This window comes from Motacilla alba, chromosome 11 (genome assembly GCF_015832195.1).
Source record: "Motacilla alba alba isolate MOTALB_02 chromosome 11, Motacilla_alba_V1.0_pri, whole genome shotgun sequence".
In the NCBI taxonomy this organism is placed as follows: domain Eukaryota; kingdom Metazoa; phylum Chordata; class Aves; order Passeriformes; family Motacillidae; genus Motacilla; species Motacilla alba.
In genome coordinates, this window is record NC_052026.1 from 11,671,381 (window position 1) to 11,697,721 (window position 26,341).

General features: G+C 37.4%; 1 protein-coding gene across 1 annotated transcript in view; it reads left to right on the top strand.

The window, feature by feature from the left end:
• The window catches only part of SLC6A2 (solute carrier family 6 member 2), a 60,516-nt gene extending 36,117 nt beyond the window's left edge, over positions 1 to 24,399 (top strand). The window contains exons 6-14 of the mRNA XM_038148293.1: positions 1,744 to 1,847; positions 2,554 to 2,678; positions 3,412 to 3,524; positions 6,073 to 6,201; positions 8,910 to 9,009; positions 12,363 to 12,463; positions 14,439 to 14,606; positions 16,334 to 16,405; positions 17,990 to 24,399. Of these exons, the coding sequence (XP_038004221.1) occupies positions 1,744 to 1,847; positions 2,554 to 2,678; positions 3,412 to 3,524; positions 6,073 to 6,201; positions 8,910 to 9,009; positions 12,363 to 12,463; positions 14,439 to 14,606; positions 16,334 to 16,405; positions 17,990 to 18,013 (936 nt within the window). The 3' untranslated portion in view covers positions 18,014 to 24,399. The remainder of the gene's footprint in view (positions 1 to 1,743; positions 1,848 to 2,553; positions 2,679 to 3,411; positions 3,525 to 6,072; positions 6,202 to 8,909; positions 9,010 to 12,362; positions 12,464 to 14,438; positions 14,607 to 16,333; positions 16,406 to 17,989) is intronic.
• The last annotated feature ends 1,942 nt before the right edge of the window (positions 24,400 to 26,341 follow it).

Consider the following 26,341-nt stretch of genomic DNA (forward strand, 5'->3'; position numbering starts at 1 on the left):
GAACAAAGAGAATATTTTGCATTTAATCTTGATTGTAAAGGAATTTCTGGTTTCTGCTCTTCTTTCCCTTCACCTTGATCTTCTCAATTTGTTTCCTAACCAGCTGCTATGAGCCAAGACTCTTACTCAACAGCTACTTCAGCATGTGCTTAAATCTTTTGGGGGGCAGCAGGTGCTAATCTCTAAGCAGTGTACAGATCTGGTTAGAGTTCAACAAAATCCATTAACAAGAAAAGTTATCTGAATTTTTCAAAACACAAGAACAAACATAGGAGACTGCATCCCTCTTTCTGCATTCCTTGTCACATAAATGCTCTTCAGAGAGAACAACCCCATATGACCTCAACCTTTGTGTGAAAATAGAATATTAAGATCTAACTAGTATATCAAAAGAATGAGTAAGGAATTAAGGTTACAGGATTGTTTTGTTATTCATTGAAAGAAATTCATAAAACCCTGCCTGAACTACAGTTTGAGAAAATCATATCCTCATCCACTGGCTAGCAATAAACACTCCATAGACTGCTCTTCATGTTATCTTTTAAGTAATCAGCTCTCCACTGTTCATAAAATCAAGTTTTTCTACAAGCCCAGAGCACCCAGAGTACCATAAGTGGCTCAGAGTGTCCAGCAGGCAGCAGTTGAAAGCATCTATCATCTATGTTGAGAAAAAAAGACATCACCAGCCTAAGTGCTTTCATATATCATGTCAGCATGGGAGAAGGCACTCTCTTCCTTTCCACTAGGCCAAATATAAAAGTGTAGCACTCAACTCCCAATGCAGAGAGAGCTCATAAGCTGCTTAGATCTGTTAGAAAGCTCCTGCTGAATAGATAGATTAGATCTGATTTTGTAGAGATGGATGAATGATGAAATCCAGTGCTTTTCATAGCTCTTTCAGAGTTCTTGGCAGATTTAATCAAACGTTGCAGATCTCATTTGGAGAAATGTTGAGTATTATTCACACCACTGACTTCACTACTTCTGTTGAAGATTTTCATTTAAAAATCTGTGTAACAACAGAAGAGGGTTAACCAAGGCTATTTTCAGGGAACCAGGACTGTGGCATTGTTCCTGACTGGATATTGGTAGAAGTGACACTTTAGAAAATATTATACTTTTAAGATGTTTTCCCTGGTGGACAAGCCTTAAAATTATCAAGCTGCATCTAAACTGAAATTTAATGACTATCACAGAAATAACTCTTTCTCCAACTAAGTGAGAAAGCTGAGATAAATCTGCATGCTTCTGTTCACAGCACATCAGTCATGTTTCAGCTCCTGAACCAAAAATGTATCATGTAGAGTGCAGCAACAGTCACACAAAGGAAGCTCTGGTATGGGAAAGAAAATGTCCTGTAACTCTTGACCCATTAACTATTTTTAGATTTCTGGTTGTACATTCCAAACTAACTTGGAACAAGAGCTGTTGGAAGAGTATTTCTGTCACTCAGGAGAAAAATCCTGCAATCATTTCAGTGCTGGGTAGAACCCCAGCAGTTCCCTGTCCCACTGCACAGCCCACCAGGACAGCAGTGTGTGCGTGCTCTGAGGACTTTTCCCCTGCTCCTGCTCCCCCCTCACCACCTCAGGTGAGGCCATTCCAGACCAGGGCCATGCTCCATGTGGCACTTACACTCCTCTTGGCATGAACACCAGCTGTTTTCCAAAAGCCCTTCCTTGCTTTTGTGCTGCTGTGTCCCTGTGGCTGAACTGACCTGGCACTGTTGGTGTCATTATGCAGGTATGGATTGATGCAGCCACTCAGATATTTTACTCCTTAGGAGCTGGGTTTGGAGTTTTAATTGCATTTGCCAGTTACAATAAGTTTGACAACAACTGCTACAGGTAAGAGCCTATTCTTCCATTACTGCTGCAAAATGGTTTTATTTTACTCTGACTGCAGCTGAAAGAAGTTTTAAGCTCTCTTTTTATCTTCAGTCATATATTAATGATGGTGAGTTTTGTGTAGACATAGCAACCAACCCAAATCTTGAAATACTGTCTTCCTGAGTGAAATTTTAGTAACAGGAACCTGCCAAGATATCTGCTGCTCTCCAAAGCAGAATGGGATTAGGTTTGGACTTTAGACAGCTGTGTAAACTGTGCTGGTGTTTGCCTTTCAAAAGTACCATTAAGCGCAACAGTGAACACAGGATGAAACCTTATTGGTGCAGGAACTAAAAGCAGAAAGATTCCAGCTTCCAGAAGTGTTTCTGTGCTTTGGGATTATATTTCTGATATTTTACATCACACTCCAGTTAAGAATGCACTTTAAATCAAGTCAGTTTGTAAGTGTTTTGCTGAATCACCACCATGGAAATTCAACTAGAATCACTCTGCACCTTCTGAGAAATTCCAACATTTAGATGTTTTGTTAACATTAAATTTTGGAATAAAAACAAGCATCACTTTTCCAATTAAATATAAATTCAGCAAGTACATATGTTATAAACGCATTGTGAACTGAAGGATGGGAGGAAAAGGTTAAAGAAAATCCCCATCTAGTTCTTAACATTTTTTCTCACTGGGCTGTTCTTCTCTCCATGTTTAGGGATGCTTTGTTGACTAGCACCATTAACTGTGTCACAAGCTTCATCTCAGGATTTGCAATTTTCTCCATATTGGGGTACATGGCTCATGAGCACAAAGTTAAAATTGAGGATGTAGCTACTGAAGGTAGGAAGCTAATGCTATATTAATTCTCCCTCACCATTTCTCTGCAAATATGCTTATATTTGTTTCCAACAAGTGTGTGATAATCTCATGGAAGTGAACTGCATTAACTTACTTGGAATTAGAGCTCTGTGTTTAAATCCCTTGTTGAAATGTGAACTCTAAATATTATTGCTTCACCTCACCTCTACTGAATCGAGATTCCCCAGAATCTTGCCCCAAAGGTTTTTTCCATTCAACAAACAGGTGTTAACCACTGGACAGAATCTTACAAAAGTACTGCTGTTCAGTGCCCCAGGTGACTGGTTTTGATGGTTTTGCTGAGCTCAGCTCTATAGTCCTTCCACTGGGAGCAGGTCACCCATGGTCTCAGCTCCCGCACCTCTCATCACATCCAAGAGTTCTCTTGCCAAACAGAGGCAATGCATGCACATAATTCCTTCTCCACTACATAGCTGAAAAAATAACTAGTAAGGTTGCAAATCCAATAAAATATTATTCAAAGTGGAAAACAATGGGATAGGATTTTTTCAATACCAAACAGTCATGAGTAAGTAAATAAAGCATTTTAGATATATTTTGGTATAATGCAAATTTTGTTTTAACAATACTCAGAGCATGACAAGGACTGAAATGAAAGTCAACTTAGTCATAATTTATCTTATTAAAATGAGCACTTTTGTGAAGATAAGAAACATAATAAAGTGACACCTCCTTTTCCCCTTTTCTATTCCAGGAGCTGGTTTAGTTTTCATCCTGTACCCAGAGGCAATTTCCACTCTTTCAGGATCTACATTTTGGGCTGTGGTGTTCTTCATCATGCTCCTTACACTTGGCATTGACAGTTCTGTAAGTATTTTTTCCTTCTAGCCTTGACATTGTTCTTTTCCTGTAATATTCTGTAACTAAAGAGGCATTTGCATTTAGCAGGAGGTTACATTTCAAGTAAACATTCTGTACATTTCCTAAATATGTTTCCACAGTCATTGACAGCATAGCAATACTATTACTCACTGTATTATAAAGACTATCCATCATTAAGAGGTTTAGGAAAAGATTAAATCTTTGACAAGACAGTAAATATTTATTCCCTGCTACTTTTTTATGACTTTACAGAGGGGCTGTTCATCAACAGTTATTATTATGTAAAGGTCCAACAACTACTACTGCTATGAACCTGCAAAAAGGTTTTGGAACCCTGCTTGCTAAACACAAATAAGACATTCAGTAGAGTGGTTTCTAGAAGGGATTCTTTTATGTGCTGAAATCCACTAATCTGCTCTAGACAGACAATGCCTGCAGGTACTTCCATTGTTTTTCTACAAGCCATAATACAGAATTTCCTGTAAATTTAATCACAATTTAAAAATCATGCCAGAATATTTCCATAGTGGTTTCATTTTCCTATATTCTTACTGTAAAATGTCTGGTCTAACAAGTGTATTTGCTCTTTGATAAGTTTTACAACATGATATTCAGGATCACAGAAACTTCATCCCAGAAAATATTCCAAGTCTCAAACAACTTTTGTACTGCTTTTTTTCTGCCAAAGAGGTCTCAAGGCATCCTGTTATATTTAGCTTAAATGTTGATAAATTTCTGCAGAACCAAATAGGGTTTTTAAGGAACAGTGAATCATGGACAAACTTTCATTCTCTTTAGTAGGGTAGGGGATTCTTACTATTCCAAAGCATAGAAGTTTCTTTTGAAATTTAGAAGGTACAAAGTTGATCCAGGAATTTCTTGCTGGAAATGGCAAAGCACTGTTTCCATTGCTTACAACTTCAGGAAAATTCATTCATTTTCAAGGGCAAGAAAGGGAAAGAATGAATTGATATGGAAAAGAGCAAAACTGAAAAAAATAAAAAAAAGGGGGGCAGGAGGTTGCAGCACGAAGCTTGGATAATCATTGGCAAATAGCTGAATGAGATCTGGTGGAGTGAAGGCTGAGCTGTAAAGGTCAGATTCAGGTCTAAATATTTCCAGAGTGTTTGGATTTTTGGATTCCAGCTGAGGCCCAATGAAGTTTGTCTATATAGACTAAGATCTGCATCTGTAGATGAAAGCTTGAGGGAAGATTATATCTGGGATTGTAGCTTGGCCATTTTTCAATGGTAAGCAAATAAAAAGGATTGAAATGAAGGGTTTATCACAGTGAAAGGACATCAATGACCAGTAGGAAAAGGATGAAGAATGAAAAGAATGAAGAAGAAAATTTATGCTCAGAAGCGTCTAGATCCAAACCAGTTAACTTTGCAGCAGCAGTAAATGTAGGGCAATGTAAAGAAACACAGAAGTGACAAAGACACTTTAGATAGCAGAGCATACACTTTTCCTACAAAGAGAGAAAAGTCTTTCTGCTGGGGCTAATTAAAATACAGTCAACTAGTTAACTGTGGCCAAGTTTGGTTCTTTCCTTCAAAAGGGGGAAGGATTTACTGGCTCAAGATTTGTCATGATTTCCCAAAGAAAACTTAAGTCCTGCAGTACTTTTTATGGTGATAATTCTCTCTGATTTCAACCAGGAATATTTTAATCAAAGGCTTATAGGAAAGGAACTGGCTATGTCAGCACCTGCTAGCCAACTATTGTATTGCACCAGGCACTTCAGGTCTTGCCTTGGTCTTTTAGCATCACAAAAAGCATAGAATTAAGCCTTTCCAAAATATTAAATAAATTTGTTTACTATGATAAAGTATTGAAATTTATTTTCATAGCTTTTTGTTGGAATTTGAGGGCAAAATGTTTTCATTAATGGAAAGAAATTAAAATTCATAACCACCTACATAATCCAGCAATTTAAATGAAAATTTGGAAAGTACCTTTCCTGTATTGCAAAACAATGGCTAATGTTCCTTATTACCTTCTAGAAAGCAAAGAAAAATTCTTTCATGTCGTGAACAAAAAAAATTACATCAAGCTTCCTTTGTAGTAATTCTTCCAAACTGGATTTCAATCCAAAACTGGATTTCATTAATCAATGGCTAATGCAAATCTTTGTTCAGTACATTTCCTTTAGGTGCTTGTCGTGCCTGTCTTTATTTAAGAAATATCTTAAGAAGCTTAGCTACTAAAGCTAGCAGTTTTTGCCCCAGAGTATATTCAAATGCATATTATTTTCCCCAAAGCACTGTCTGCTTATTGTTCTGTTGAGTCAGCTAAGAGTCCTCCGAGGATACAGCTATGGAGGTGGCAACCTCCCCTCTTGATGTCCAGTTCCCTGACCCAGTCCTTTACCAGAAGGAAATAAATTCTCATATCACCAGTGACTTACAGGGGAAATATCAGAAATCACAGAGTGGTTGGGTATTATTTTCACAAACTGCTTTACATTCTTCAGTCTGTATTTCCAACAGCCAGAAGTGTTTCACCAGAGTTTTTTCCTTCCCCTTCTCAGATGGGTGGGATGGAGGCTGTCATCACTGGCTTGGCAGATGATTTCCACCTTCTGAAGCAGCACAGAAAGCTCTTCACCTTTGGTGTTTCTTTTGGCACTTTCCTACTTGCTCTTTTTTGCATTACCAATGTAAGTACAACAGAAGTTTCCATCAAAACATTACCTAAAATACGCCATTAACCTTGTTGGATGAAATATGGATAGGTTCAGATGACTATATTGCATTATAAATTTTAGTTCTCAAACAACTTCTGTTCAGAACATCACTTTTAACCTAACATATGAAGCTTTTCTGGTTTTTGGCACAAGATCATTTGCTATCAACCAAGCCTATAAGTCTTTGTTCCAACCAACTCTCTCTGCTGCTGCTGGGTTTACTTGGTTCTGTGTGCTTTCCTTTGCATTTGTTTGGGGTTTTTTTTTGTTTGGTTTGGTTTTGGATTTTTTAGTCACATTACATGGAATTGTGTAGAGCCCTTATTCCTCTATGAGGAACTAAGTATTTCAAGTGACCAGACCATCTGGCTGTTCTCTTCTGAAGAAAGTAAAAGACACTCACTTCTTGTGGAAAGAGTGTAGAATGACCTCCTCCTCTCCCCACCTTGTTTCTTCATGTACATGCACAGATCTTGACATCTTTTACTGTTAACACCACATAAAGCACCAAAAAAACCTTATCCTGAACACTTAGTAACCCGTATTTATCACTACCAGCAGGCTGAATGTTTTGTCTCATCTGGCTTTTTACAACTAATTAAATAATGAGAATCACCGTGTTCTAGGCAGGAGAGAATTTTCTTCTTTTTTGGCCATAAAAATAGACAAAGGAGACCTGTGAACTAAGATGCCAAAACTCTCAGAAAACAACTGAAACTTCAGGAAACCACATGAAAACAGACGTGCTGAACCTCTCTCCATCCCTAGAAATGGTTTCCACATCTATTATTAAGATTACTGAAATGGCATAAGTTTATAAATAACAAACTTTTTTACATTAAAAACCCCAATATTTTCACTCCAGTTTCCTCAAACTGAGAAATATTTGAGACTCTAAAAATATTTAAAATATCTATCCTTTTAATACTGTGCTATTTCTATTGATACCTAAAAACTGAACATGCTCCTGTTTATTCAAAGTTGCAACTGGAATAAAATTTCCTGAAGTACAATATCAGAAGAAATTCAGTGTTAAGAACCAGAACAGGTGCTAGTGGGTGCAACTCCACTGCCTCCAAGTGAGCTGAAGCTATTCAAGATAACGACCTAACTCTAGTTTTTAAATAATGGCCCCTATTTAGGCTGAAGTTCACCCCTCCAGCTGGAATTCACAAGCTGTCCAGAGTAGCCCAAATGTATTGGTTCGTGTAACCAAAGAACAACACTTCTGATGTATAAAAAATAAAAAGGAAAACCCTTGTGAGAACATCACATGAAATTGTTTGATTTTTCCCCCTGAATTTTTAAGGCTTTATTTTCAAAAGTAGCTGTATCTGAAACAAGCATGTTTCTTACAAACCATATTAGTAATTCACTTTGCTAAGTTTGATTGCAAATGCATTCATTTGGAGCAGGTGTAGAGCAAAAACAAGAGGTCAAACTCAAATGTCATCCAATAAGTAACATTTTCTAACACAACAACCAAACTTCATTCCATTTCCAGACAAGTCCCCACAGAATTAAAAACCTACATGAGGCCTGAGTACTGCTCTCCCTATTTTTGTAAATATGCACAGCTGTTTCAGAAAAAACATCTTTTAAAAAAATAAAAGGCAACTGATTACAGAGACTAAAATCACCTGCAGGTTTAAACAATACAAGTGCTCTTTATACCATTGGTGGTAAAAACACAGAAAATAATTCCTTTGTTCCCCCCCTTCTGAACAGGCATAATCAGATTAGGTTGGTTGTAAAAAGATATTTTAACAAAAATTTACTGCAACTGCAAACACTTCAGTTGTTTATGAGTGACAAAGAGTTTCCTTGATCTGGGTTCATTTTGAAACAAATCTGGATCTCATGGTTTTCCATTCCTCTTTAGCTGAAACTCAGAAAAACGAGCAGTAATTTGCACAAACACACCCCATTGTAAAACACAGCAAAAAGTAGTCAAATTGCAGCTAAAAAAAAGAAAGAAAAAAAAAAAACAAGACTTCAGTCAATGCATTTCCTGTTCTCAGTAATAAACCACTGAAGCACAAAATGTGCTGTTGTGAAGGAAGACAAGGTTTGTTGTCTCCACTGAGCAAAGGTTTGCAAATACCACAGCCCAGAGACTGAACAGGGCACAGCAGCTTCTCACTGAGCTGGTGACAGAATTAATGTCACCTTCTGCCTTAGGAGGAGCAGTGGGTGAGAGATGCAGGCAGCCAGGGAAAAGGGAAATCAGACCAACACTTCAGACTCACTGGCCTGCAGAGCAAGTGGCATTAGGATAAAGTGAGCCTATGGAAACTCTTGGAGTGCTCCATTCCTGCCATTAATTTAGGAAGTTCTTCATTAACTGCTGCAGACAGGCCCTGCCCTACAAGCTGCTGATCATTTCCCCAAAGCTCCACTGAACAGGAGTGCCAAGAGATCCCATTAATCGCAGCTGAGGTTTCTGTTTCCCAGTGAAGTGAGGACATAGGTGAAAAACAGCCTCTCTAGAAGAGTTGCAAGTCTGACTGACTATTTTGTATGCAAATACGAACCTGTGTCTGATGCATCAGATCCATACTAAAATACTTGGCTTAAGATAATGCTTCAAGTAAAGCAGGTTTCTGTTAAGTGGATACTAAACTCTGAGATGATTTTATTTGTGATTTCATGTCCTTGCATCTTTCAACTCCCTGTTGCAGGGTGGAATTTATGTGCTCACACTTCTGGACACATTTGCAGCTGGGACTTCAATATTGTTTGCTGTTCTAATGGAGGCAATTGGAGTTTCCTGGTTTTATGGTAAGCTCCTCCTTCTGCATGTGCAAAAGCTTTTCTGAAATTCCAAGTGCCCGTGACAGGCTTACACATCATTTTAAGGGAAAACAGCATAGCCTTGTATACACAAAACCATGACAAGTCAGGTTTCATAGACTGATTTGCATTCCTGTCACTGCTCATAAATCAAAGGACATTCGGTGGACCAAGCTTTGAGACCCTGCATAAAGCCAAAGCAAACAGACTTGTGAAAGGGACTGTGATGGGATGGAAAAGTTACTCCTTTTGCCAGTATTTTATAACTCTTGGTATTGCTGATGACTTGCAGCAGCAGATTTAGACTTAGCACTTTCAAAGCAAGTAGATGAGCCTAAATACAGACTCACCTGTTTTCACTTTTCATTAGTCCCCCAGGGCCAATCTCAAGCACTCTCCACACAGCACAAATAAAGGTGGTGCTTAGAGAGTTACAATAATTCTTACATCAATCCCTTTTGTTTGTGACAATATTCTACTTCATTATGAAACACTAGCAGTTTATTTTATTTCATAGAATGGTATAAAATACCCAACATACTAGATACCAGAAATTATATTTCTAATATTTGATACAAATTTATGCCACCAAAAGGGACTAGTGATTTACTTTGGCCCAAATATGTCAATCTTTAGGAGTATTTAGTTGACCTCTGGCACTAGACTGAAATCACTCTATGCCAATCAGAGTACAGTGATATGCCATAACCACCTAAAAAAATGGCCTTTTCTTTTCCTTCTTAATCTTATTCTCATGCTTTAGTTCCTGGCTGATCACAACTCTTTTCACTATTACCAGGTTTCAATGTCATAGCAGCCTGCAAATCATCTTCCCTTTAGGTCTGTATTGAATGAGTTGCCCTGACTCCCAGTAAGACTGTTCTTCCTCTGAAAGCCCTCTTCATTTTTATTCAGACATAGTGTTCACAGCTAATGCATGATGCAGAGGGTTCTTAGAGATTGTGATTCTTATGGCTATTTACCTCACTCAGTACCTTATTTATCCATCCATTCTGCATTAGCATGTTCTTCTATTCTAACAAACTTTATCTTGCAGTTAAAGAACTGTTGGAGAGTGAGTGGAGTGAAAGAATGGCATCCATGCATAAAGCTCTTCAGTCTATCAAAGGAATAGTTTCTAGTTTTAATGCACTAATTCTGCCACCCAACATCAGCATGGAGCAAGCAGCACATAGGCTGTTGTCTCTCAAAACAACGGAGTCACTTTATTTCACAGACAGCTGTCTTCAATCCCTGTAAAAGAGCTGAATGTGGACCAGTGATCACAGCTTAGCTTGGAAGCAGAGGCTTCTTTTGTTTCTAAGGGCAAGTTACTTCCTGCTACTATTAAAACAGGATTACTGCACTTTACAGTAGCTAAGCTTTATAGGTGGTTCACAAACCAGCCCAAAGTTAGTAAAATTTTATTTTACACCCTCTGCCTTGAACATTTTTTCCTTTCTTCCTGCAGCCTCCCCATAATTGGGAAAATATCTTTTCATTTTTCTTGAGCAGCTGACAGATGCTTCTAGTGACACAGCATGACCTGTTGCTTTATAAAGAACTTATTACAGCCCCAGGTGCTATTTAAACTTATTAAATCTGGCGTGATCTTGTCTGCCTCTTTTTTCTGATAGACCCCTCTTGCCTTAATGACCTAGCTGAATATTAAGCCAGCCTGAAGGCAAGCATTGACATTTTGGCACAGACTAAAAACACAGAAATTTAGTTCAAATTGCATCTATGACAATTTACTGTGAAGTTTTTTCTTGCAAAGGCCAACTGTGTATGTAAGACAAGGGAGAGCTAGTTTGCTTGACTGTGCTGTTGTACCTTAGTTATGACAGCTAAGTTGTTACCAATTTTCCTCGTGTGCAACCCTGATATCATCTTTCTGGTGAATATTCTATTTTGGGTATTTAACCAGCTCCTGATAATAAATTCTAAGTATCACTGAAACCAAGCCCAGGTACCATCATCTGTAGCTATAGATGTGTTCTACTTAAAAGTTGATTCTTAGAACAATTATTTGATGACAGTACTGAAAAAGCAAATTGTGGAAAAGTGCAGTCTGAGAGCATGGCCTAGTCATCCCCCATCTCCAGCAGAAATTGAGCACCAAGCACTGTCTGAGCTCCAAGTGCATCTGTCTGGAAACATATGAATAAAATTCTGATATACGTAGACCTTGTCTTTGACCTTCTCCACAATGATAAATTTCAGTCAGTGTTCATAGCAGTTAAAATTCAGTCACTTTAAAGTTCACAGAAAGCACTGCAAATAGAATCAGATTAAGTTTAAAGAGCATTCGCAGATCCTTCTTGGCTATTTCTCTTCACCTGGACATAATATTGGGGCTGGAAATTGTTTTGAGACATTTACACTCAAGTTCCACACCCTGAAAATATTATGTACAATGGACTAATTCAAGCTACCCCAATTATTTACATTAAATGAATTGTGCTGAACTGATCCACATAAAGAGAAACAATCTTTCTGGAAAGCTACATATGCTCTCTAATAAACAAATATTCATAGAAAAAAGCTGCATTTCTACTGTTTACGTAATGGGTTCATGATTATAAGTAAACTTTCTGAACACATTGAGCAAAATAAATTATAAACAAATAGTCTGACATGACAGAATACACAGAGACATCATGTAAAGTCAGATTGCTTTCTTTTTACAGAAAACAGAGAAGGATACTTTTTTCCCCTATTTTATATCAGTGTTAATCATCCCATTCTAAAGTGGTGTCATTTTGTATATATTTACAATAAACAGAAGAAGAATTGCCCGAGTTTTCTGCAAAAGTCATAAATATGAAATTATATTTGTATAATTGTGAAATTATATTTGTGATTGAACATTCTGTGGTGTTCAATAAAACACTGAAAAGTAAGTATGCCTTAAGTGGAACAAAGAAATCTCCTTTGATAAATTAAGAATCACATGAATCTACCTCATTATCAGCAGGCAGTTTGTGTGAGTAAGGATCTACATTTTCCTGCAGTGTACTCATAATAACAGAGGAATTAGGTTACAATAATCCCTAAATATTTTTAAAATTGTGTCCTATTTACAACTTAAATTCTAGATATTTGTGAAATGCCTCTCTTCAGTGGTAATGCTGTTGTCTGCAACAGGACTTAAGTCAGATACAGTGATGTCAAAGACACATCTAGACATTGAAAAGAGATTAATGCTGTTATTTCTTATGTCTTCTAATTTAGAAGTCATTCATGTCTGGTTTCTGAAAAAGATACTTTGGGTGTGCCAGCATCTCATCAGTTTAGACTGAAGTCAGTCTCATGCTTGCAACTGTTCACATCCATTCTAGGTGTGGACAGGTTCAGTGAAGACATCCAACAAATGATGGGCTTCAAACCAGGCCTCTACTGGAGACTGTGCTGGAAGTTTGTTAGTCCTGCTTTTTTATTGGTAAGTGTTGATAATTATTCCATCATGAAGAGAATACCAGTGCACTGCTTCCCAGAATATACAATAGATACCAAGAGCAAGATACCTATTGCTGCACCAGATATTGTTGGGACATTCCAGTTTAATTGTTTTTTCTCCTTGAAATTATACATTGGGTGTATTTTTTATAACACATTTCAGTTGTGGGAGAGAAGCTAATGGTGGTTGTGGTCTTCTGTTCCTTCCTTTTAGCAGGATTTTAAGAAGGCAGCTTCTCTTAGGGAACACTTGGGCAGTGTCCTCCCTGTCCCTGCAGCATTGCAGCATATTAAACACAAAACGTTCCCTTGGGAAAATAAGCTAGCCAGGGACAAGAGATTGTGTTAGCAAAAATATATTTTTGATTGGAGGATACCAGGATCTCCAATTTGTGAAATGACACCATAATAAAATTAATATACAACTGCAACTGTAGTTAGCTGTGTGAAACACTGAAGAATTGCTTAAAACACACCTTGTAAGCTGCCTGTTGGAAGAAACAAGTGTTCCATTGCATGAGGGAAAAAAAAATCCCAAAGTGTGAATTTAGTTGCTTTGTGTAAAGGTTAGATTCAGTACTAACCTCGAGCTTTATATTGGAATCTCTTCCTATGCATATTTGTAAATCAAAAAGTCAGGATAATAATACAGAAATTTGATCTTGTTGTGATTTTAGGAGACAATAATTGCATTAAAGCTGTGCAATCTTAAAGCATTTCTGGTATTGCAAATACACACTGGGTAGGCTTTTAGAACAGGTCCACATTTCTGTAAATATAAAAGCTATGACCCCAATTCATCCCTAAGCACCTACAAAGCCTGTATTAATTATCCTTTTAAACACAGTTCTATAAAGCAACTTTTATGGAACTATATCCTGCAGCACTTTAAGCAGGCTGACTCGAGCAGAATGGGAAAATTCTGGAGCAAGCATCCTTTGATTTTGCACACAAGGAGCCAGTTGAAAATTTACATTTTATCCTGAGTGTTGTAACAATCTAGCTAAAGGTGAAGATCCCACCAGTTCAACCTTCAAGTAGTTTAAGATGTCTTGGTGAAAGAGCCTCAATACCTTCCTAGAAAAGCCTCAAAACATAAGGGTCAGAATAAATCTGTAAATAACATCTCTCGGCCATCAAAATGCACACTTCTTTTTTTCCATCTGGAAGTTCTTGAAGCTCTTTCTCCATGTTGTCTGCAGCAATGAACATAATCCCAAGAAAATTCACAAAACAGAATTAGTATTTTTCTAACCAGATTCTACACTATGATCTCCCTTTAACCCACACTATCCTGGTGTAGTCTTTGAAACCCTAAGCTCAAAATATTTTCATTGAGAATTGAAATATAGAGCAGAATATAGCCCCAAAGAACCAAATCAAGGATATCTGCATGTTATACAACCCACATGGATTTAACAGGACAGAAGTAGGGTGGTACACCACTCTTTCCTTCTTGCATCTGGCCCTGGTCAGGGAAGCACAGGAAGAAAAAAGCAACTTTGTTTTCCAGGCCATAGGGCTGCTCTACCTTTCCTCAGTACATGTATCATGCTGAAAAATGGGTACAAAGCTCTTAAAGGAACTTGAATATTCCTGGAAAACAAAGAAAGTAAAAACAATAGATTCTGCAGAGTTTTTTCTTGACTACAGAATCCCTTTTCTACATCTGAAACACTAGTTTAAATGAGGCAGTAATGGACAGTCACCTGATCTTCCCATCAAAATTTCCAATAATCTCCATCCACAGTAGCTAAAATGAGCTGTTAATACTGGGAAACACATCAAGAACTTCAACAGCTTAAGCAGTAAGAGGCACAAAGTAAACAGGCTGAAGGTAAAGCATAAAGCTGGTTTGAAATATGCTTTAGGGTGGCTGCCTAATAGAACACCTGGAATCACTTCCAGTAAGGTTCTTCATCTTAAACCTCTGGTTCATTTTATACTTTCTTCTCTAGTTTGTTGTGATAGTCAGCATAATAAATTTCAAACCTCTGACCTATGATGACTACACCTTCCCTCTGTGGGCAAACCGCATTGGCTGGGGAATAGCATTATCCTCCATGATCCTTGTGCCTGCCTATATCATCTATAAATTTATGAATGTGCGTGGGACCTTTAAAGAAGTAAGTGCAACGCTAATCAAATGTCATGAAATGTTGCTGGGAAATGAAATGGCTGGGTCTAGGTTGGCAGTTTATTTCTCTCCCAAAACTTATTACTTATGAGTGACCTTTTGAATCTGTCAGGTGGATCTGTGGTTTGAGGTAGGATTACTGCATTCTGTTTGAGCCCCTAGACAGAAATTAGGTTTCCAGACAGCAGCATAATAATTGTGAAAAGATATTTTTAATGCATGCAATTGATCCAATTGATGAGATTAGCTTTTGGTTTATTGACAAAGACTGTACAAACTATGCTATCTCCATATTCAGCTATGAGGTGTGGTCTCCAAACTGTTCTGTACTTTTCTTGATTTATCAGTTCAAAATGGCACATGATTAAGGTTGACTAGCCAATCAATCATTTTTACCATCCTGTTCACTTTACTTTCACTGTCTATATACTCTCACTATTGTCTGTAGTCCTAAAACCTCTAACAATGCTCAGAAGCCTCCTTACCATTATACAGCACCGATTTTTTCCCATCACATCATAATTTTATAACCTTATCTAGACCCACTGACTTACACCTAGCTCTACTGCTCTCCTTTCCTACAGCTACACTTACACAATGGTGTAACAAGATTTTGGTGCTCTGAGGCAAATCACTGAACCAACACCACACACAGAATTAAGCAGAAAATAGGACCTCAACCTTTACATACATAGGTCACATCCCCCTCACACTGACCCAGCAAACTCAAAGGAACAAATTGTTTCTGAATAATTACAGTCATCTCGTGTAACATTCACCTCAGAAAGGTGCCCCAAAGATGGAACCCCTCAGCTGCCCTGTTTTCTTCAGCTCTGATACCTCCCTGTTGTGCACAATTTCTCGATCTCATTTCCAGCAATTCTATAAACCCTTTGTTTTGTTCCATCCTGGGGAGGGCTATAAACACATTTTTCTAGGAGAATTTAAGTCTCAAAGAATCATTTGTACTGGCCCATCAGGCTTTTGCCCTCTTGCTCAGGTTTACTGACAGGGGGATGCAGAAGCCTCAAGCCAAAACCACATTCTCTCACTCATCTGCATTGTTAGCAAGCTCTGGTTTGTCTCTTAGTGCTCCTGCAAAGAGCAGCTCCCCAGTTTCCCCACGAGCATTATGGCAAAAGGATAATACATGACATCCAAGTCACTAGCTCCAATATGATGCCCCAAATTGAGGCTCTTAAGGGATGGGGAAAGGTACGAACCTAATCTAATGGGAACTCCTTAAATTGGTTGAAAGTTCATAATAAACCAAAATCTACATTGATCTCAAAGGGCACAGCACAGGGTAGACAAGGGAGATGAGCTGAGAAATACCAATTCCTCCTTCCTCTCCCACTCTGGGACTGGCCAACCCTCTTACAGCACTAACAGAAAAACAGGAATTTAGGGGATCTAAGGCCTGTGATACCAACTTGTTCCTGATATTTTTTTTCTATATGCACTCACTAAATATTTGGACTTACTATTTGCATAAACTTTCTACTGTTGCTTCTTATATTAAAGGCTAACACCCAAGGGCTTATAATAGGCTTATTCTCTCAGTGACTGAGCAAAGGCACATGATGCAGTGATATTAAAGATTTAAGTTACCATTTTAAATAAAGTTCATGCTACTTGCCCACTATAGGTTGGGGATTACATAGATAATCCCACTTCATATGGCTGACTTTTTCCTCTTCTTCCTGTCTGGTTCAGAGACTAGCTTACTGCATCACACCTGAAAATGAGCACCAACTCGTGGCCCAAGGAAATGTCAGGCAGTTTAAGGTTAGTACAACTTTCACATGCTTCTTCCGCTGATACCAACCCTGTCTTCAGCAACAACTACAGTTTTGCACCCATCTCCCCATGCTGAATGCCTTAACAGGTCTGTAGTTCTTTATTCCTTCTAGCATGACAAGACACAGGAGGCTCAGTACCACATGCATCAATCCTTTTGGAAAGCTTTTGGGACCTTCCTCCTTTGATTAAGGAGAGCTCTCAATTTTACAGATCACCTGAATCTCATATTTTAGGTTGTGTTTAAATACAGTGATATGTCACCAATAAACAAAGGAATTTCCAAACCAATAAACAAAGGAATTTCCAAACTATCATGTGCATTTGAAGAGGTCATGGCCGGTCACTCAGCGACTGCACAGCAAGCTGAAGTCATGTTTCTGAAACTGCAATTCTGTCCCACAAAACATAGTAAACAGCAAAAAAATATCCAGTGTCAGAGATTGCCTATAAAGTCATGAAATTATGTACCAGGTTACACAGAATTGGCTTTCCCCACAGGACTAGAGTTGATTGAAAACTCTGCTGGAGAAAGGAAAAATGTGCCATAGGTTTCCAAATACTGCTTTCCTTTTAGCAAATAAAATTAGCTGATTGAAATAAACTCCTTTATGTAGAAGATTAAAAGGATGCAAATGTGAAGCTTGTTACACTTATCAGCATTCAAGCTGGACCACTTTCTGTCTTCAAAGTTGAGAGCAACTAGAATTATGCACACCTCCACAGAATGTGACCCAGATTTTATAGTGGTGTTTTGTGTGAAGATACTTAAAAAATAAATCTGGCTTTTGCTTATTCTGAAAGATATTGTTTGAAGTAAATTTTGGCTTTTAAAGGAAGTAATCTGTGTAGATTTATGGGATGCAGAATGAAAGCACAAATAGGCTTCCTTTTTCATGACCACAATTTATTTGATGTGGCCAAGAATATAAAATAGCACAACACCTCTTCCTGCCTTCTCTTTCTTCTGTTTCTGCCCCCAGTTGTCAGGCGATTTACTGCTCCTGCTGTTACTCAGTGTTTCCAGGGGCAGATGTTCCTGTGTGAAAGGGCTATAAACAGCCACTCCACAGTGCTGGTCTTCTGAACACAAATCTATGACCAAAAGTCAGCAAATTAACTTCACATAAATTAATAAAGGCTGTCCTCAGAAGGAAACTACCAAAGTTACCTCAAACCACGCTAAATATAAGAGCATTTTAATTTGCTGCCATCTTCAATGAACAGGTAGGCATGTCTTCGTTAGTGCTAAAGCAGACTTAGTGATTTGCTCACAATGTTTAAGAATATTAAAAACACTGCCGACTGTAACCAAACAAATACAAATATTTTATTCCCATATATGTCTGGCAGTTCTGAACTCATAAAACTGAATTGAGATCTCACTGAGTAGCCTTTACATTCAGCACATTTCTCACTGCAAACTGTAACTAAATTTCTATGTGGTCTAGAGTGGATATCCATCCACTATTTTGAAACATTTTTTGACAAATCCAGAATTACAAAGGAATCTGTCAGAATCATAATTTGAATCAATGATGTAATTTAAGAACCACTTCTGTTTCCTTTCAGCTCCAACACTGGCTAACAATATGACAACCAAGAGACCAAGGAAAAAGCCCACGTTCAGCTAAACTGAGAAAACAGAAAAGTCAAGTTCAAAGCTCCCTCACTTCTGTTTGGACCAGGCTGGCCCAGAGCTTACCTACTGACTCTATGAGGGAAGACATCTGCTCTCTGTTGTCAATGCCTCCCTTCTATTACTTGGCTTCAAATGATCTTTAAAGACTCCATTTAAGTTTTCTTGCATCCTTTGGTGCCATGAGATCCCTACATGACCAAAACTTGTGAGTTTTGCTATAGGCGGAAGTGGAGGTGGGGGGAGCAGAGGAAAAGAACAATCAGCCTAAGTTAAGTGCTTTTTTATTGTGAAGAAGTGAATTAAACTTTTCTGACACTAATAACTTCTTCAGATATTCATGCCACAACCTATTTTAAACCAACAACACCTGAGCACTCTTAGATCTAAGGAAAGAGTACACCTCCATTAAGACAAAAGAGCAATTTTAACTATGCCCTCATATCATTAGCTTTCTTGCCATACTGTCCTTTGGGATGTGAGCTTGCATCCTTCTGAAGTGAAGACTCAGTGCTTCATTTTCAGTGGTTTGTTATTAGTTCCTTCTCTTGGTGAAGAACATTGTCTTTGCTGTAGATGTCCATGCCATTTTCTGAGCAGTTTAATTCCACTGAAGCGGAAGAGCAGCAGGAAGAGAATTCCTGTTACAGTTACTAGTGCAGAACAGAGCTTAATATCACAGTGTACTTCATGAAAGAGATATTCCCTTATATCAACAGTTGGAATGGCTTTATCATATGATCCACACTCTGCAGACTTTTCCAGCTAAGCATGAAAGTTACATCCAAATAGACTTTCATCTTTTTTGTTGTATTTTGTTCCAAATAAAGAATGTAAAATACATAAGGGACAATTTAAAAATTGTATAATTACCATGTGGCACAAAAAAACAATCTGGCTTTATTCCCCTGCTGTGAACATATTATAATTTAACCATGATTCACCTACCAACACATAATAAGATTGTTAAATAATTTAAAAGTATATCTTAGCTCTCTAAACCTATTCCAGCTCTGTTCTCTAGTGGTATTATGCAAAGTAGGAGATAGAGAACAAACTCTGCATTTGGGTGCTGTTCTTATTCTGTGGTCACTTGTCACTGTAGTACCTTTCAAGTGATCACTACATTCAGTAGCTTTGAGTTAGTTCTTGTGATTATTTATCACTAGGTCTACAGTAATTTGCAGAGGCAATAGCTTCTCTGGTGGATCCAAGCCAGAGCTACCTCTGGACATTACCTCTGATTTTTGTCTCTATACATTCAGTTGAGCTTGTCTTTTAAATGTATGTAGTGCTTCCTCTTTAAAAAAAAAAAAAAAAGTCCTTTTAAATAGATGGGCCTTTTTTTTATTTCTAAAACAATTCTTGTTGAGTTGTTTTCTTTTTTAAAATAGCCAAGTTCTAAAGTGCCAAGTGCTTTTGGGCTTTTTCTATTTAACATTGATTTCTGTTCAAAATAATGAAAGGGAAATTTCTCTCCTTATTCATTCTCTTCCTCCAACATATTCAATACTTCAGAACAAATCAAGTGTCGTCCTTCTCTTGAAGAATCTCTGTGACAAACAGTTTTATTTAAATAGGGATTTAAACCCAAAGAATACTTTCTTCTAATTAGAAAGGAAGTCTTATTTTCTGGCTCAGCTGATGGCCAATAGCTGCTTAAACCCTGTTATTAAATATATTTCAATAATAAAGGAACTCCAAATGTTGCAGTTCTAATGCTGTAATTACACAAGAGGCTAAATATGTTGAAAATACATTGAAGGCTTCAAAAAAGTAATCCCACCAACTTCTCAGTTAATCTCATTTTTATTGTTTGCCAAACTTGATGAGAATCCATTGTTTTAAATCCTATATTTCAACAATACAGCTGCTTCAGTCACTGTCTTGGCATGGCTCAATAGCTTCTCAGCATAGATGTAACTATCAAGTTTAGAAACTTCTAGGGGCTGTTTAAGGTGGAGCTTTAATAGGTTATCACTTTACACATCGTTTGGTTGGTTCATGATTGGAAATGCTAAAAACCTCCGCCAATGTTCAGTTGTGATACAGTCCATCAGCACCATTCCATCCAGGAAAAGTTACATTTCCTCACCACTCTGCTCTGACACAGGAGCAAAGCTACCATACGAGGGAATAGATCAGCTTTAGCCAGTGTGTTCGGGGTTGATTGTATTTTTAATACTGACTCCCAAGACAATTACCTACTGCATTATTTTTATTTCTGTTACTGTATAACTTCTTGGGTTTAATGTAGTATTTATAGCTCAGGACTACATTGCACTATTGCCACCTTTTTCTGAGGTTTTCTAGGTAAAGAACTTCTTGCAATCTACACAGAAGACAAAAGTCTTACCAAAGGAAGTAGGGATCTTATCACCAGAATTAGCCTGAATGAAAAAGACAATACACAGTGCATGACTGCATAGGTAGACTTTAAACTCAAGATGTTGCCCAAAGAAAGTCTCTTCCCAAATAATGACTTCTGTCCTAGAGATAAATGTCTTCAATTCTCCACAGAATAAGATAATGAACTACCTCATGCCTCTCAGATGATGAATGATGCCATTAGACACAAACTAGCATCTATACAAATGACAAATAGTTCTGCAAAGACCAGGTTATGTTCATTTCCTCCACTCAGTGATATGGTACAGACAGTCCAATAAGAAGCCATAGCATGGGCACTCACCTCCTCTTACCCACCTGTTTTGGGCTCCAAGTACATTTTCAATATGGAAAATATCAAACGCCATGAAGATACTCACCTCCCTTCAGCTAAAACACTTGTATTTAAAAAACAAGACCAAAGCTTCCAGTCATGTCTTTATCATCCATGTCAGTTAACTGCAAGTCTTCCCCTAACTCTATGTTGACTTTTCAACCCAGCAGCTCACCCTGCCCTCAGCTGCACCTGTTTCAAGAGCAGACCCTTGGGGAATTCTCTGGGGAATGCCACTCTCCCAGATGTCCCCATGGAACTGTGTGTATATTCTGTCTGAATAGGCAGCCCACTTTTTAAAGAAGAAAATTGTTGGTACAAGTAGCAGAATTATCTGCTTGCTAATTATGTTGGCTGTTTGGGTAACAAGCCCATGGGAAGAATTCAGTGAAGCAGTTAAAGAGCTCACTTGACAGTTCTAGAAAATATTTCCTCAAAAGCCTTTTCTTAATCTGATAAAGGAAGCAACTGTCATATATCAGTACCTGTCTTCTGACCTTTCTTTTGATCAGGGAAAAAGACCTGCCTGTGATCCATAATGTTTCATCAATTGGCAGAAAGTCAGTTAGCACCAAGGAAAGAGACCCTCCATTATCTCTTTGTACCTTTCCCTGCCATCATTCAGCCAGATAATTCTTCATATCCTTGGAACTACTCTAAAGCTACATTACTAAAACTCCACAGATGTAAATTTCTGGAAGAAAGAGTGGGCCTTTCAAGGCAATAGCCCAAAAAGCACTAGTACTATTTATTATTGGGCCCCTGTTGGACGAATCTCTTCTTTATCAGTCCTCCTTCTGTTCAATCATGACCTGAGATATACACCCTGGCAACACTTGAAAGACATCTTACCATACTGAGGGATTCTGCAGGATATCCAAGATCAAACACAATATTTTAAATTTAGAATGCAGGAGAATTACTTGGCTGTTACTACTGTGCATGTTCCCTGACAGCACGTGCAATGTGTGTTGTATGTACTTTTCCCAGAGGAAATTTCCTGTACTTGGTCATTTCTTCTCAGCAAAATACCATTTAAGTGTTATTATTTAAAAAGGGCAAGCCCAAACATTTTGTATATACATTTACTTCTCATGCTATTGTTTTGACATGAATTAAGTTTATTTTGTACTGTTAGGTTGTAGGAGGCCACATCAAAGTTATTTTGCTGTTAATGTCTCTTTTCCAGTTCTTTCAATTCATGCAGTATTAATTAGCAGATATTTGCTTTTTTGGGAGTAGATAGCTTTCATTCATATCCTGGACTGCTTCACTAAATTTCATGAGGAATTGGCAAATGTTTAAGAACTTCTTTCCTAAGAACCAAATTAAAACTATAGTTCAACAATTTCAAGAGGTGAGACTTAAAAATATTTCATTTGCAGTGTCATGTTAAAACATTTTAAAATGAGCCTGAAGGACCCAGACATTAGAAACCTATTACACTTCAACAAATGTCAATATATAGCCCTACCTGCAGAAATTGTGTGAACGCTGAGCCTCTTGGAGCAGTAAACTAGGAGTTTTTTGTTCTAACACACTTTATTTTCTCAATACTAGGAATATTTGTGGTCCACAGACCACCTCATGTAATAACCCAATTTTCTTAATGTGAAGGCTAACATGATGTTTCAGATTAGACCCCTGAACTGCTTGTGAGGCTTTCTCAGCTACCTTCCTCTGATTCACATCCACAACCCTGTGGGTGATCGTGAGCTTACCTAATCAGTGGAAAGTGATTAATTTGTACAGTGGTACTGGTCAAATTCAGACCAAATTTAGGTGCATCTAAAATCAGAGACTACAACAGAGAGCTACATGGGCAATAAAAACATTCAGTCAGTAAAACATAACAGGGTGATACAGTCACTTTTAAGTACAGCATTTGATTGGTTTCCATCACCATTAAAAACCAGAATGTGCTTCGGCAGATTGCAGTCACTGTGTGGCCAAGGAGCAGAAGCAGCCAAGGAACTGAAGACACCAGAAGAACATAAATGACACAGATATGATTGTGCTCAGTGAAATTGTGCTCTTAGAAGGACATGGAGGTCTCTAGGTCTGAGTGTCTGGGAAGAGCAGGGGATAAATGGAGAGGTTCAACCCTTGTGTACATTAAATATGACTGCATTAATTCCCATAAGAACAGGGGGCCTTTCCTGCCCAACCACTCACAGCAAGATTGAGTCATCCAGGTGCTTTGCTTTCCTCCTTTAAGGTGTTTCTTTAGTTGCTCTACTAAACATGAGTTGCCTAATTTCATTTTAAGGAAACAGAATAAATTCAGTGAATTAAGAGAATTACTAAGCCTTAAGCTGGCTTTCTTTTGAAGGTGTGATGTTGTTTCTTGGTCGCTGCCAAGAGGCATTAAGCTTGAAGGTGACCTGCATTTGTAATTTACCTTGCACTCTCTGTGAACCTTTCTGCAAGACTTAGCTCTCCTTTGCTATGGGCAATATCAGTTACAAAGGGAGAACCTCCAAACAATACATTTTGAAAATAAATCCTAATAGGTCTGAAGAAGATTTGCCTTACAAATAAAAGCTTTACAGTGAGCATTTACTTGGTTTACACCAGTGTTTTACTTAATTTTTAATGCCTTTTTATAGCAGTGACTAGAATTTAACTTAGATAAAGGTACCTCTGTATAGGAAATATTTTAATATTTTTACCAGTTTTTTTAATTTTCATAGAATATATGTATATTGTAAGGCGAGAAATTCAACTTTGATGTAACAAGGTTATCACAGGAGACCTATCTCTTCATTATAAGATTTTGTAGTCAGCCAGTCTAGTTCAATAATATGTTGGCCTTTGATTATAAGTGTAAAAATGTGATACAGGAGAATAGAACATTACCTACAGCTAATGCACATTGTAGCACAATATTCTCCATTGCTGCCTTAATTTCACAGAATGAAGTCATGTGTTTTTAATTTATAATATAAAAGAAAACCAAAAAATCCAGAACACCTTTTGGCTGCAATTTTATGTTGTTAGATGACTTAACACTGAACCAAATGTGTTAGTGTCCAGTAGATCTACTTCCAAAGCAAGAGAACACTTTGCAGTTTTCAGAAATAAGTCTTCATAGGAGCTCAAAACTTGCCACAAGTAAAAATACTCTCCAAAGTGCCCCAGTGACCAAAAGTGTCCACACACAGCCACCATGTTTCCATGCCTGATTCCATTAATTGTGCAATCTGCAGGTGAATTTTGCCTTTTTTTAAGTCTTTGGTTATCTGGGGGAAATGGCATTTCAAATTTTTTCCATTAATTTTTGTTTTTTTCAAAGGGAGACACCTACATGCCCATGTGTATAATTAGAAACAACTACATTTCTTATAAATATGGATATGGATGTGTGTGATGTGTGCTGGTTATCTATACTTAAAATGCTGATAAAGATGGTGAATGTAAAGTATTTGTCCTCATACCTCTGTCTTTCTGTGATCAGTGTAAATAAGAACTGTTTTAAGCTGTGCATTAATGTAACAGATTATCCCAATATTGTCTATAAAATTATTTAAATAAAATCTGAAAAATATGCACATAAAGAGTATAAAGAAAAGGATTATGTACCAAGAATTTACTTCTGTCAATTAAAAGCTGAAATGAAATTTTTGGGTTTTGTCAATATTATTTGAGTTAAAGATTTGCAGGGGCAGCTGGTCCATGGTTCAGCAGACAGCTGAAAACAAAAACCCAAAAGCTGGAAACCTACACAGCTCAACCTCCAGGAGATTGTTCACATCCTTTCAGTGTCCAGTGGATGCAGTGGGCAGGTTAATTTCTACATTTGAACTCCTTTCAGCAAAATAATTACAGTAATGCAACGAAGCTTTCACAACCACACTTTGAAAGGAAATAATGAAGATCTTCTAGGAATTTAATCAAGATGCATAGCACAGATAGCCTAATTCTCCAAGGCTACATTGTTCTTCTTTTTATAAGATATTCCTTTTGCCTTGTTAATTTTGCCATAAGCACATTATTCTTAATTTACAGATCAACCAGGAAAAAGTGACCCTTAACCCAACATAAATGAAGAATAGTTAAATAATAACTTTTTTTTTACCAGAACTAAAACCACTTTCTTCTATTTCCACATCAATAATGAAAATCACTATTTCCAAAGGTACATTTTGTTAGACTATCTCATTTGTCTCCACACAAATTTTATACTTTGAATATACAGAACTTAATGACCTTCCTTGGTGCTTTTTTTCTTTAAGCAAATCTCAGTATTACTAAAGTACAGCCTTCAATTTTTTATATTTCTCTACTGCTTTCAAGTAAGAAATGCATGGTTTAAACTATTTTAATACATCTGAAAGACTAAATAACAATTTTCACATGCCAGCTTTTATTCATGTGAAACATTCAAACCCACTAATTACTATTAAAACAATTACAAGTTGAATAATTCCAAGATACTTCAAAAAAATTTCTGTGAAACACTGAATCTGTTCTAATGTTCAACAACAGCCCGTTTACAAAATTTTCATTCTACCACTACTCTTCATTCTCCCATCAACTGCTTTAACCAAGCTTTAGTCAATTGGCAAGTCTTCAGGAATCATTAACTCAGCATTAACAGATTATTATGGAAGAAAAACTAGATAGAGATTACTTAAAATAACAGTCATTCTGTCCTCTTGGAAGAATTATTGAAACCAAATTTTCTATCTATTTTTGGACACTCATGTTATCTCTTCTGATAGCTCCCCAATTCACTCTAAAAGCAGGAATTGAAGTAGCACCATATTTCAACACCCAAAGCAGAAGAGGCAGATGAGGTACTGGATGCTACCAGTAGATCCAACAACTGTGTCAGCATCTCAGACTTCTACAAGTAAACATGAAATTTCAATTTGCTTTCGTACCTAAACTGATATTTATAACCTAAGATAATTTAAAATGCAAAAACAAAACAAAAATTATCTTTGAAAAGAAAATTGAAGGCTTGGAAAAGTCAGAAAACATCCGGTTCTTTTTTCATTAAAAGACAAATCAACAAAGCTGCCAAAATCCTGAAATATTACATTCTTGTACAAGCAAAAAGAAGGAAGAGAAAACTGATATGATGTGTTTAAAAGTGTAACTAAAGTAACAAGAACCTCTAAGAGTTCCACAAGAAACCAGTGTTAAAAACTAAGAGTGAACTGCTAGAATTGAAAGAGATCCAGAAATGTCTACTTGCATAATCCACCAATGTGTAATTCCAGCAATAAATCAAAAGCCATTCCTAGAGAACAGGAAGGGCCTCTCTTTCCTCAGCTGTACAAACAGTGATAACACTGCTAATCTTCATGAAGTTTAGAAGTGTCTGGGACAGACCAGAGCAATGGCACTACACAGGCCAGATATTGGAGCCCTCCACTCCTACAATTATTAAAACTCTTTAAACAGCTTGTCCCCTTCGTGTGGTTTGCAAAAAAGATCTAAAATAAGTCAATTTTCTTCCTAGATGTCTACAAAGTGTATGTGGAAACATTTACACATTTTAATGAAAGCTGTTCCACATTACATAAATCCACTTGGGACCAAACTGGAAAGTTCA